This window comes from Camellia sinensis, chromosome 14 (genome assembly GCF_055761805.1).
Source record: "Camellia sinensis isolate YWXY chromosome 14, ASM5576180v1, whole genome shotgun sequence".
In the NCBI taxonomy this organism is placed as follows: domain Eukaryota; kingdom Viridiplantae; phylum Streptophyta; class Magnoliopsida; order Ericales; family Theaceae; genus Camellia; species Camellia sinensis.
In genome coordinates this window covers 77,938,026-77,951,710 of record NC_138974.1, presented here as the reverse complement: position 1 = coordinate 77,951,710, position 13,685 = coordinate 77,938,026, and the positions used below count along the sequence as shown (strand labels likewise).

The 13,685-nt window shown below is 39.6% G+C and overlaps 1 protein-coding gene and 1 pseudogene across 2 annotated transcripts in view; one reads left to right on the top strand and one right to left on the bottom strand.

The window, feature by feature from the left end:
* LOC114257021 (ABC transporter G family member 28) overlaps window positions 1-13,685 on the top strand; it is a 55,888-nt gene that overhangs the window by 38,670 nt on the left and 3,533 nt on the right. The window contains exons 7-10 of the mRNA XM_082905960.1: window positions 7,759-7,832; window positions 8,481-9,367; window positions 10,196-10,492; window positions 13,161-13,649. Of these exons, the coding sequence (XP_082762086.1) occupies window positions 7,759-7,832; window positions 8,481-9,367; window positions 10,196-10,492; window positions 13,161-13,649 (1,747 nt within the window). The remainder of the gene's footprint in view (window positions 1-7,758; window positions 7,833-8,480; window positions 9,368-10,195; window positions 10,493-13,160; window positions 13,650-13,685) is intronic.
* Window positions 1,368-3,533, bottom strand: LOC145807546 (CAX-interacting protein 4 pseudogene; annotated as a pseudogene). Its single transcript, XR_014350728.1, has one exon. The product of XR_014350728.1 is annotated as a CAX-interacting protein 4 pseudogene (transcript).

Below are 13,685 nucleotides of genomic sequence, written 5' to 3'. Positions count from 1 at the left end.
AGAAATCTTTTCAGCACATAGGGCTATGTTAAAATTCACCTACTACACACCTACCACTACCACCTACTACACACTCACCTACTTCACCTACTCTCCACCTACTCCTCACCTACTCCATACCTACTACACACTCACCTATTCTCTTCCCACATCCTCTCTTCTATATATAGGAATCATTGTAAAATATCAAAATATCAATCAATAATATATCAAATTCTTGCATGGTATCAGAGCAGGTTTAGAACATAGTATTTTCGCTTCCTCGGCGGGCGGCAACCTCACCTTAGCCGCCCGCCGGACCTCAACCTAGTCCGCTAGAATTTTCTACACATACCTTCACTCCCACGCCCACTATCACTGGCGGTTTGGTCCGCCGCTGTGTCCGCTGGAGCATCCGGCCCCGGCGCCGTTGCCTTAAACAACTCACTGGGTTCCAACACCTTGTCAATCTTATACACCACCACCACCACCAGTTCATGGTGTCTCCGAGCTCCTCGTCGGCGGCGGCGGCGGCGATGCTGAAGTTCGGGTGTGAATTGCTACCCATTTTCGGACTCGAAAGCGATTCTGTTGGATGCACAGAAGGCGAATCAGCCACAGTTTGTGAAGATAGAGGAGCACAATTTTTTCAGTGGGGATGAGGCTTGTAATTTCTTTTCAGCCCTTCCATGGTATTGCTCCGATCAGTGAAACTAGAAGACTGTAGAACCCAGATCATACAACAATGAAAAATAGGGGAATTCAGAGAGAGAAAGTAGTGGAGAGAGAGAGAGAGATGCTGTGTGCTTTTTGGAATGCTTTGTGCTAAATATTTGCCCTCCACCTTCTGCTTTCTTGGGGTGATGTTCCAGCTACAATTACAGACAGTAGCTTGTGGGCATGTGTGGTAGCTGGCTGGTGCAGGTATGGCTGTGGTCCATCACGTGCTGCGGGATTTTCTAAGGATTTTGTCGGCTTGGTTTGTTGTAATGGTGGGCAGGCTGTCAATTGAAGTCAAAACCATGTGAGTTTTATATATATTATACATAAACATTTTCCTTTTCTTTTTTTATTCCTTTTATTCTTATTTTTGTACAAACCAACCCACTGATTTTATATTTTATTTTATCACATACCCATCATGTACCCCACTCTCTCTCTCTCATCTTTCCACTTTCAAACCCACAATCCTTTTTTTTTTAATCAACCCACGTTGCTCCACTTTCTTTATTTTATTTTGTTAACATTTACCATCACCTACCACACACTTACCATCACCTACCACACACTCACCTACTACACTCACCTACACTCACCTACTCCTCACCTACCACCACCTACTCCACTACACCTACATCTATATAAGGAACCATTTGTAATAGACAGATACAACAATCTTGTAATAAATCAATCAATAATACATCAGTTTTTTTACATGGTATCAGAGCAAGGTTAAGAACTTTGTATTTTTCGCTTCACCGGCGGGCGGCAACCTCACCTTGGCCGTCCGCCGGACCTCAACCTAATCTGCTAGAATTTTCTACACATACCTTCTCCTCTTCTTTGACCTACCCCTTTTCTTCCTATCCCTAGAATCTAACTCATCATCATCATCCGAATCCTTTTTCTTCTTTCTTGATGAGTTCAATTTGCCACTACCCTTCTTTCCATACTTATTCGCAATAGCCTTCTCAATTTCGGAATCATAGTCAGAATCTGAACTCTCGCTCTCCTCCTCCTCGGAACTTTCCTCTGAGCTCTCAGCTGCAGTTTTATTCCTACCCCCATTACCCTTCAACTTATCCAACCCCGACAAAACTGCTGCCTCAATTGCATCCGGGTCTTTATCCTTATTATCATCCTTAACACTAAGAAAATTCCGACACTGAAAGGTGAGATGCCCAACACGCCCACACTTCTTGCAGACTCCACGAGCCTCATCAGCATTAGAACCAGTTATACGGGCTAGTGCGAGCAATCCCTGGAAGCTGGCATACGCATTCTCACCTTCCGGTTCTGTGGTAAAAGACTTCTGCTGGGTGCTCTTGTTGTCTTCCTTATTGGGAGCATAAGGGTCATACCCAATGGCACTCTGCCATATACCGTGAGTCTGTAGGGCAGCACTACTGTGCACCCGATTGTTCGCGGGCATACGAACCCTACCTGCTGTTGCTGGCATCTTGAAATCCGAAAGAACAAACTCAACCCTGTATTGTTCTCTGAGATTCGAAAGACAGCAAGAGAAAGTCGATGAATTGGAGAGAAACAGAGATACGGCAATTGGCAAGAGAGTCAAAAAAATTTCTTTTCTTTCTTTTATGTTAAAAGTTGGGCCACGTGCTTCTCTTCTTTTCTTTCTTTTCTTTTCTTTTTATTTATTTATTTATTGTTTTGCTTCTACCACCGCCCAACTTTTGTCCCCTTCTTTTCTTATTTATTTATCATCACACCACACCAACTTTTGTCCCCCTCTTTTCATTACTCTTGTTCCCCACTTTCTTTATTATATATATATATATCTCTTTTTATTATATTATATTAAAAAAAAAAAAAAAAAAAAAACAAAAAAAATTAAATTATCATCTCTCCTCCGTTTGATTTCCAACTCCATTATTTTTCTTTATTTTCTCCAAACCATTTTCCTTATTTCCCCCATCTTTCATTTTTGATTTCAAATATATTTTTATTCTTTTTTCTTTATTTTTCTTTCACATTATTTTTAATCTTTTTCTAATTCCATTCATACCATATAGCTTTGCACACCAAACCACATTTTATTTATCTCAGGGATCTACCCCGATCACAATTTTACACAAAAAAAAAAAAAAAAAAAACACCAACAGCTTTGTTTTCTTTTCTGCAGCCGGCCACCAATCGACCTCACTTCTTCGCCTATTCCGCCGGTCTTTTCTTCTTGCCTCCGTCCTGGGCGGCCCTTGACGGTGTTGCCTCCGTGCTTCCTCCTCCACCGAGCACGTTCACTCCCCCATACTCCTCCACTACAGCATATGGCGGACCTCCGAATCGGAACATCACGGTGGCCTTCCGCTTCAGCTCCTTGTTTTCTGCCTTTAGCACACTTATCTCTGCTCGCGCATCCTTATACATGCGTTGGAGCAGAGTCAGCTGGGAGTTTAACTGTTGCACCTCATTTGTCCTGCTCTGCAGCCGGTGCGACAAGTTTGTGACCGCAGTCATGGTTTCCACACATGACTTCAGAGTATACTGATTGGCCTCAATATCAGTTTGCACCGCCATTTTTTGCTCCACCGACCGCATCGGAAAGTTCAACGGAGCAAACACAGAGGTGTTTGGTTGAGGTTCACTGGCCACCGCACCAGTTCTCTCTCTTGTTGACTCATTGAGGTCGGGAAAGAGAGTGAGTAAACCACGGGATGAAGAGGCCATATTCTGGGTAGCTGAACGGGAAGAAGAGACCATGTTGCTGAGTGTTTCAGAGACGGGTTGGTTACAGAGTATTACAGAGTTTCTCTCTCAGCAAAGGAAGAGTTTTTTTCAGAGGATTTTCAGAAGTTTTTTGTCTGCCTCAGCCTCAGCATCAACCTTGGTTAAATAGCCGAGGCCGACACGCCACTCTGTCGCTCACGTGCCTCGCCGCGTCTCCGGCTCACCTTTTGATGGCTCGACGCTTTCTGTCAGGCACGCCTTTTTGAGGAAGTGGGCGCGCCTTTTGAGGGCGCGACTTTTGAGGGCTCCCTATATATATCCATATATATATATATATATTTGGGCAGCCTATATACACCATTATACAGTGTATTTTTTAGGGGTCCGACAAGACTCTGTAAACTGTCCCGACATTGATTCCGGTTAGCTCCTTTATGGGTCCGACAAGACTCTGTAAACTGTCCCGACATAGATTCCGGTTAGTTTCTACAAGGGTCCGACAAGACTCTGTAAACTGTCCCGACATAGATTCCGGTTAGTTTCTACAAGGGTCCGACAAGACTCTGTAAACTGTCCCGACATTGATTCCGGTTAGCTCCTTCATGGGTCCGACAAGACTTTGTAAACTGTCCCGACATTGATTCTGGTTAGTTTCTACAAGGGTCCAGCAAGACTCCGTAAACTGTCACAACAACTGTCACAACATTGTCTGCTATAACGGTCCGACATGACCCCATAAATTGTCTTCTACAAAGGTCCGACATGACCCCATAAACTGTCTTCTACACCGTTATGACACCCCCATACAGTGTCCTCTACAACGTTATGACACCACCATCCAGTGTCTTCACCAATGGTCTGACACGACCATACAGTGTCTCCTATCCTCTTTTATTTTTATGTATTTTTCTTGTTTTGTAACTCTCTCCAAACTCAAGTTGGTTAGTTTCTATCCTCCTTGAGTTTGCGGGGGGCTGTTAACATTTACCATCACCTACCACACACTCACCTACTACACTCACCTACACTCACCTACTCCTCACCTACCACCACCTACTCCACTACACCTACATCTATATAAGGAACCATTTGTAATAGACAGATACAACAATCTTGTAATAAATCAATCAATAATACATCAGGTTTTTTACATATTTATTTATTTTTTATTATTATTATTTTTTTATTATAAAAAAAAAAAAAACAAATTTCATTATTATTTCTCTCCGTTGGTGAGCATCATCCCTCCATGATATCCATTTTATTATTATTATTCTTATTATTATTATTACTCCGGGTTCCATCCTTCTCATCAACTATCTTTTATTTTCTATCTATATCTATATATTTGTACATTCCAACCACTTCTGATTTTTATCAATTTTCTTTTATTTTCATTCCACAAAAAAAAAAAAAAAAAAAAGAAGAAGAAGAAGAAGCACTGCACACCAAACTCATTTTATTCATGTCGGGGCCACCCCGATCGCCATTTTCCACAAAAAAAAAAAAAAAAATACACAAACAACCTCATCCACAGGCGGGATTTTTCTTCTCTACTCTGCCACCGGTCTCTTCTTCTTGCCTCCGTCCTGCGCGGCCCTTGACGGTGTTGCCTCCGTGTTTCCCACGCCACCGAGCACGTTCACTCCCCGCTGCTCCTCCACTGCAGCATATGCCGGATCTCCAAATCGGAACATCACGGTGGCCTTCCGCTTCAGCTCCTTGTTTTCCGCCTTTAGCACACTTATCTCTGCTCGCGCATCCTTATACATGCGCTGGAGCAGAGCCAGTTGGGCATTTAACTGCTGCACCTCATTTGTCCTGCTTTGCAGCCGGTGCGACAAGTTTGTGACCGCAGTCATGGTTTTCACACATGACTTCAAAGTATACTGATTGGCCTCAATATCAGTTTGCACCGCCATTTTTTGCTCCACCGACCGCATCGGAAAGTTCAACGGAGCAAAATCAGAGGTGTTTTGTTGAGGTTCACGGGCCACCGCACCAGTTATCTCTCTTGTTGACTCGTTGAGGTCGGGAAAGAGAGTGAGTAGACCACGGGATGAAGAGGCCATATTCTGGGTAGCTAAACGGGAAGAAGAGGCCATGTTTTTTGGGATGCTGAGTGTTTCAGCGAAATAGCAATTTCAGACTGATAATGTTCGGAAGGGTTGGTTACAGAGTGTTTCAAGATTTGCAGCTCTTAGAGGCAATCTCTCAGAAAACGAATATCTCTCTCAGAAAATGAAGAGTTTTTCAGAAGTTTTTTCCCAGGTTTTTTTGTCTTCGCTTCTGCCTCAAGCACAGCCTCCGCCTCAGTTTATAAAGACCCTGACGAAGAGGCAGACACGCGCATCATGCGCCGCTCGGCGCTCGACGACAACATGGACGCGCCTTTTGATGGCCCGTCTTTTGATGGCACGCATTTTGATGGCACGCCTTTTTATGGATTGGGCACGCCTTTTGATGGCATGCCTTTTTTGACAGATTGGGCACACCTTTTGAGGGTGCGATTTTTTAGGGGTCCAACAAGACTCTGTAAACTGTCCCGACATTGATTCCGGTTAGCTCTTTCAGGGGTCCAACAAGACTCTGTAAACTGTCCCGACATTGATTCCGGTTAGCTCCTTCATGGGTCCGACAAGACTCTGTAAACTGTCGGCAAGACTCTGTAAACTGTCACAACAACTGTCGCAACATTGTCTGCTACAACGGTCCGACATGACCCCATAAACTGTCTTCTACACCGTTATGACACCACCATACAGTGTCCTCTACAACGTTATGACACCCCCATACAGTGTCCTCTACAACGTTATGACACCACCATACAGTGTCCTCTACAACGTTATGACACCACCATCCAGTGTCTTCACCAATGGTCTGAAACGACCATACAGTGTCTCCTATCCTCTTTTATTTTTTTTTGTATTTTGTTGTTCTGTTACTCTCTCCAAACTCAAGTTGGTTAGTTCCTATCCCCCTTGAGTTTGCGGGGGCTGTTAAAATTCACCTACTACACACCTACCACTACCACCTACTACACGCTCACCTACTTCACCTACTCCTCACCTACTCCATACCTACTACACACTCACCTATTCTCTTCCCACATCCTCTCTTCTATATATAGGAATCATTGTAAAATATCAAAATATCAATCAATAATATATCAAATTCTTGCAGGCTATATGGAAATAGAATAAGAAGTCCATTAAATCTGGAGAAATGATGATTTGACATCTAGTTATATGCATAATCGTTATGCAGGAAATTAAAAACTAGATTTCCTTAAGCACCTAAGAAGATTTGTATCTTCATTAGTGGGCGACCTAGTGCACAAGGCTCTCGCTAAAGTGGGGTTTGGGGAGGGTAATATGTATGTAGCCTTCCCCTGTTTTTGAAGAGACTATTTTCATGACTTGAACCGTACAACCAAGTACTTTAACAAGCCTTATCGTTGGGCCAAGTGGCCCTGTCATTTGTATCTTCATTAGTGTGTTTTTATATTATGTATGAGTAAAAACTCATATTAATTTTTGAACACATTTGAGACTGGAAGAAACTATTGTGCTTCAAGATACTATATTCAGTTTCACAAACAAAAGTGTGGAACCGAGGGAAAAAAAGGAAAAAGAAAAAGTTGTTTATTTTTTTATGTTCCATGTAGGTAGCTTAATGGTTGTCGTCATCATTTTCAATTTTCAACTATTTGAGTGCATGAAGGTAATGGAGTATTGAGAACACAGAGTTTTGAAAGACCATAGTCATTACTATTCTCCTCTAGGCCTTTTAGTTTGGTTGAGCATCACAAATCGGTGCATTGCCTTTCTGCTCTCCATTCTTAATTTTGCTATAAAATCTTCTGTCTTTCTTAAAATGGTTAAATGATACTGCTTATCCATTGTAGTCTACATCAATAAGGAACTGCCTGGACAAGATGGAACTACTGCTTATGTACAAGCCCCAAGCAGAACCCGATAGACATTGTGGTGGTTATGTAGCCCTATGTTTGAAACTTCAGTTACATGAGCCTACAACCAGTGTAATAGAAAATGCAAATTTTAACGGTGATAGTGACTATTTCGTGATTTAAGCATCTATGAAGCAATATTTGAACAATTTCTATCCCCTCCTTACCCAATAAAAACTTTCCACTTGTGCAACAAAGTAAATCTACAGGATGTTTTTTGATGAAGAATTTGCAAGTACCAGGGGAAATTTGAAGTGGCAGGAAATAAAAATTCATTCATTTTCATGTTCACTGTTTTCGTGATTATACATCATATATATATATATATATAATATTTAAAGTTTGAAGACTACTAAACTTGCTTAAGCTGGTGGTTCTAAACCTTGGGAATGAACTTGCAGGGTGTTTTAGCTTGGCAACTTGTGAAGCACAAACTGAAATTCAGAATATTACTGCATATGGCATCCTGCTTTTTGTAAGTGATCAGCTTACTCTTAAATAATATAAACGAGGCAGATTTGAATGTAGTGTCTTATATATGTGAAATAAAATATTTTATCAATTTTGGTTTTTAATTTTAATTTTACTTTCTATCAGTAACTTAGATTCACTAATGGTCACAATCATGTTCCTGTGCTTTGTCTGGTGGTTCTTTATTTTTATTTATTTAATTTATAAAAAATCAATATTGAAAGTGTGTGCATAAGGACAAGGGCAACATGTTTCATCATGCTAGTGATTCTTTCTATGTTCCAGGGTGCTGCCTCAACTGGGCTACCCCAATCTCCTTTCAAGTGGAAAGGAGGGCCAACAGAAAAAAGAGGTCGAAATGAGGGGTGCTTTAGTTTTCCATGGGCTCCTATTTAAATGAATAGTGATGGATGTGACACTGATTGGCATAAGTTAAAATCTATACCTTCTTTTCTATCAGTAGATAGAAACTTAAATGAAATTTGATTTCAATTCCTTTCAACAGATCAAGTTCACAAGATCACAAATTTTCTGGAATTATTAAACTTTTTTTATTGATTTGAATATTGCATTCTCCTTATTTGGGCTCTGAATATGTTCATATCTTGCAGACACAGTCTTCAAAAACTTAACCTTTCTTTTTATTATGTAGGCTGGGTTAACACTTATACTTCTCATTATTTACAACTGTTCCGATCAAGTTCTCACTACTAGAGAAAAAAGGCAAGCAAAATCCAGGGAGGCAGCTGCAAGAAGTGCTAGAGAAACTGTACAGGCACGTGAAAGATGGAAATCTGCAAAAGACGTTGCTAGGAAGGGTGCAGTTGGACTGCAGACCCAGTTATCACGGACATTTTCTCGTAAAAAGTCTGTGAGACAACCGGAACCGCTTAAGGGTCTGGGCCAACCTAAACCTGGAACAGATGCATCCTTACCACCAATGCCTCTGAAAGGAAAGAAAAAAGAGCAGAGCAACCTTACAAAGATGATGCATGAGCTTGATGAAGATCCTGACAGTCATGAAGGCTTCAATCTGGAGATTGGAGATAAAAATTTGAAAAAGAACATGCCTAAGGGTAAGCAGTTGCATACTCGCAGCCAAATTTTCAAGTATGCATATGGTCAAATTGAGAAAGAAAAAGCTCTGCAGGAGCAAAACAAGAATTTGACTTTCTCTGGAGTCATTTCAATGGCTTCTGATACTGACATCAGGAGTAGGCCTACAATTGAGGTTGCTTTCAAGGATTTAACACTTACACTTAAAGGGAAAAACAAGCATCTGTTGAGGTGTGTAACTGGGAAAATTTTGCCTGGTCGTGTTTCTGCTGTCATGGGTCCATCCGGAGCTGGGAAAACAACATTTCTTTCTGCTTTAGCCGGAAAAGCAACTGGTTGCACTATGAGTGGTATGGTTATTATAAATGGGAAGGTAGAATCAATTCTTTCTTACAAGAAAATTATTGGGTTTGTTCCCCAAGATGATGTAGTGCATGGAAACTTGACGGTGGAGGAGAATCTGTGGTTCAGTGCTAGGTGCAGGTATGCCACTTGTAGTTATATAGTGTCGATCAGTTGTAGCTTGATTTTTTCCCTCATTTGTGAACCTTAAAATATTCACCCTAAAAGTTAATTGCCAACCTGTATATCTGTATTTATGTGACATAACTACCTATTGCTGTTGTTACTCGATATTTCCTCCAGAATCACAACACTGCAGGAACCAAATAGTTATAATTAAATTAGTAAACCAAATTTGTAACCAATGTGACAACTTTATAATCATTGTTCATTATCTGGCATTCAAAAATAAATCTAGATGTATTACAGGGTTTCACTTCTATTAACTTACATTATGACACCAAGTCTTGAAAACAATAGCAGCAAGGACATAACCTATAAGATTTTATCTACAACTAAAATACATTTCCATCATATAGTTCACTTGAGATTTTCAGTTTCAGATTCTTTCCTTCATCTAAAACACAAGTCTTTCACATTGAAAATTATAAGTTCCTGTTTATCTCATGTTAACTTTTGTATTGTTGTGATCCAAAAAAATATTTGTTTTACTTCACCTGATACAAATTTGAAATCTGGTCTTGATTCTGCTTAAGTTTCATAAGATGAAAATCCATTTTCAGTCATTAGACTCATTACCATGTAACTTCATTGGTTTATGAGTAAAGGTTTTCATTCAAATATATCAAAGTTTTTGTGCAATAATCGTACCCCAAATAACTAGTATGTTCTGTCCTGCTTCGTGCTATTGTTGCCTATGTTTAGCTTCTTTTTTCATTAGCTGTGACGCAAGTACTTACATAAATGAGTTATATATATTTTTTTACTCCACTGCATCTCTGTTTGTAGACTATCAGCTGATCTGCCTAAACCGGAAAAAGTTCTAGTTGTTGAAAGAGTCATTGAATCTTTGGGACTGCAGCCTGTTCGGGATTCCCTGGTTGGGACTGTGGAGAAGCGAGGAATCTCTGGAGGCCAAAGGAAGCGAGTAAATGTTGGGCTGGAAATGGTCATGGAACCTTCTCTATTGATCTTAGATGAACCTACTTCTGGTTTGGACAGTTCTTCTTCACAGTTGTTACTTAGAGCACTTCGTCGTGAAGCTTTAGAAGGAGTAAATATTTGCATGGTGGTTCACCAACCGAGGTAATTCGAAACATTTTAAAAATTGCTTATTTTCATGAAATATCAACCATTTTCCACCCTATTGCTTCGGCATCTTCCTTTGCCTGGATAGGGCTTTGTTGAGCTAAGTCTGTTGTCTTCCTGAATTTCCTCATTTTTTCATTATATGGCTCTGTGCATGCTGTAGGTTTTAAAAAGACACTTGCTGAATTCCAAGTGTTTTCTGGGTGTCTTATATTGGTGCAGTTAGTATGCTATTGACAACTTCTCACTGAGAGTTTATTTGAAGCAAGACCTTTTTCTCTTTTCTTTTCTGGGTTAAAAACAAGGATGAGTTACAGGAACTCTAGGATACTTTTTTTTTTTTGATTGGCGAAAGTCAGTAACTCCCACACTCTCCTTGCAAGCACTTAAGTCTTGCCTCCCATTCCACTCCTAAGAGTGGAACCCAAGACCTCCCCTTAGGAGAGACTTGGTGGCCAAAGGGCTAGCCACACAAGCTACAATACAATCCCTTGGTTAACTCTAGGATACTTAATGTCATGGTTCTTGGTCGTCTTGGATATATTTCTGTTACTTTTCAGTGTGCTTCCCTTTGATTTAAAGAACAGCTTGCTATTCCTCTCCCTATAGCTATATAAAGAGAAAATCATGAGGTCCCCCAGTGCTGCTCCCTAATAATCAAGGGTGCAGGAGCAGTAGAATGGGCACAGAACCTAACGTTTTGCTGCAATTTGCATGAAGTAGCTGCCTTTAAACTCAACCCATTTCCTCAATCTGGCTAACACAAGCTTTTACCACCCAGAAGCAACCATAGTGGTATAAACATGTGTCAAAAGTCACCTACTTTTTACCAAAAATTGAAAGAAAATTAAACAAATATGTATTAACTTGCTAGATACACAAAACTATGGTTAATAATTAAGAAGGTAATGGTTTAAGATTGAGTAGAATATATAGTTCTGCAGAAAGGACATTACCCAGTGTTGGCTCCTTAATGGGAGGGGAAGACTTAAAGTTCATGATCACATGCTTGGAAGCCCAAGCTTCTACATTGCACTACACAATGCCCTCCGCATGCTCTACATAGAGAAGAACTGCTAAGAAGGATTTGATTAGACATTGAGACAGTTTTTCTGAATCCTTAGTTGCTGATTTTTCAAGATGAAATTGATGGATCCCTGTACCCTCTTTCTCGTTGTCATAATGTTTCCATTGCATCCATGGCTTCTTCATATGTTACTCTGATTTATTTGAATTTAATTTCTTAAGGAATCTCAATGATCATGAGAATGAGTTGTCTTCCTTTTTATATATTCTTGATGATGTCTCAAGATGATGTATCCTTAAGACTTGAATCTTTTGATAGAAGAGGTGGATTCTTCATTCCTCAGGCTTATTTTATTGCAAATCCTTTGTTTAGATTATTGACACCCAAACTGTACATCTTTTGGTTCTTATAAGATGATTTGGATGCCTCTTAAAGTTAAATTTTTTTCATGGACTTGTGCAAGGAGAATGAGGAAACTATTGATCATTTATTTTTGTAATGCCTTGTTTCTGAATTTATAGCACAAATTGTTTCATTTGGTAGAACTGGCTAGTGTCCAAATGTTTATGATTGATTATAGAGAATCTGGATCTAATGAGAAGGCTCGAGTACTTTGAAACTGTGTTCTTTGTGCCATGTGTTGGGTAATTGGGTTGGTAAGGAATGATAGATTTTTTGAAGACAAGGTAGAACAAGATTGAAGGGTTGTGGGATAAGATTTTTTTTTCTATCCTCTTTTGGGGCTTTAGTAACTTCTCCATTCGAGGGTGTTCTTTTATTTTTGATTTCTGGGGATTGGCAGGCTTTATGTGATATGTAGTTTTTTTCTTTATGGTGGACTTTTTGTCCTCAATCTATTGGTTTCTCCTTTTCTCTTTTGTTTTAATAAAATTGTAGTTGGTTATAAAAAAAAATAAAAAAAATAAAAGGTGGATCCTTCTAAAGTTATGTTTTTGTCATAGAAAATCTATCTGCAACTCTTGCAGGATAAGGTAGTCTAAGATTAAAAAGGATGACCCAGTGCATGAGGCTCCCACTAGGGAGGGGAGGGGGGATATTTGCAACCTTACCCCCATTTCTGGAGAGGAGTGGCTGTTTCTGTACAAGATAGTCTAAGATTAAAGAAAAAATTGAAGGTTTTTTTTTTTTTTTTTGGAATTCATAAATTTCAGTTTGCACCTCATCTTTCTATCACAAATTTCTTGTCCTTTATTCTCTCCTTTCAAGAATTCTAATTTCATCTAAATTTTATCCAGTGCATATTTAAAATTATTTTTTAGTTCATTTTCTTTCTTATTCAGAAAATAGAAGAAAAATCTATTTGACAACTAATTCCATCAAATTTATTAATTGAGTAAAGTCGGAATGAAAAATTAAATTTGGCTACTCTATATATGTATCACTTTGAATCATAAACTCTATACTTTCATTATAAAGTAGCTCGATGGAATACTGGTGAGACAAGTAGATGCTTAGCTTCTGAAAAAAATTAGTCCTTTCTTTTAATACTTAATTCCAAAATATATAAATGCATAGTGTCAACTATCCAATTGTTCCAATAACTGGAAATGTTAGGGCCTAATCTATTTCCTGACCTTTGTCATCTAACTAAAGGTTATGGCTAATTTCTTGCTTCAGCTACTCCTTGTTCAAGATGTTTGATGAGTTGATACTCCTGGCTAAAGGTGGTCTTACTGCATATCATGGACCGGTGAAGAAAGTTGAAGAGTACTTTGCAGGCCTTGGGATCAATGTTCCTGATCGTGTTAATCCTCCAGATCACTTCATTGACATTCTAGAAGGAATTGTAAAACCGAGTACAAGCTCAGGCATAAACTATAAAGAACTTCCCCTTCGATGGATGCTTCATAATGGATACACAGTACCCCCAGATATGCTAACTTCTGCTGGAATGTCAGCATCCTCTGCTGATAATTCAGCTCACGGAACAAATGCTGCTGCCCCAGGGTCCGATGGACAATCTTTTGCTGGAGACCTATGGCAAGATGTGAAGTTTAATGCTGAGTTGAAGAAGGCTCATTTACAACATCAACTTTTAAAGGCACAAGATTTATCTGACCGGAAAACCCCCGGTGTTTTCCAGCAATACAGATATTTCCTTGGGAGGTAATAAGTGATTTCCTTTTTCCCTTTTTACTTACT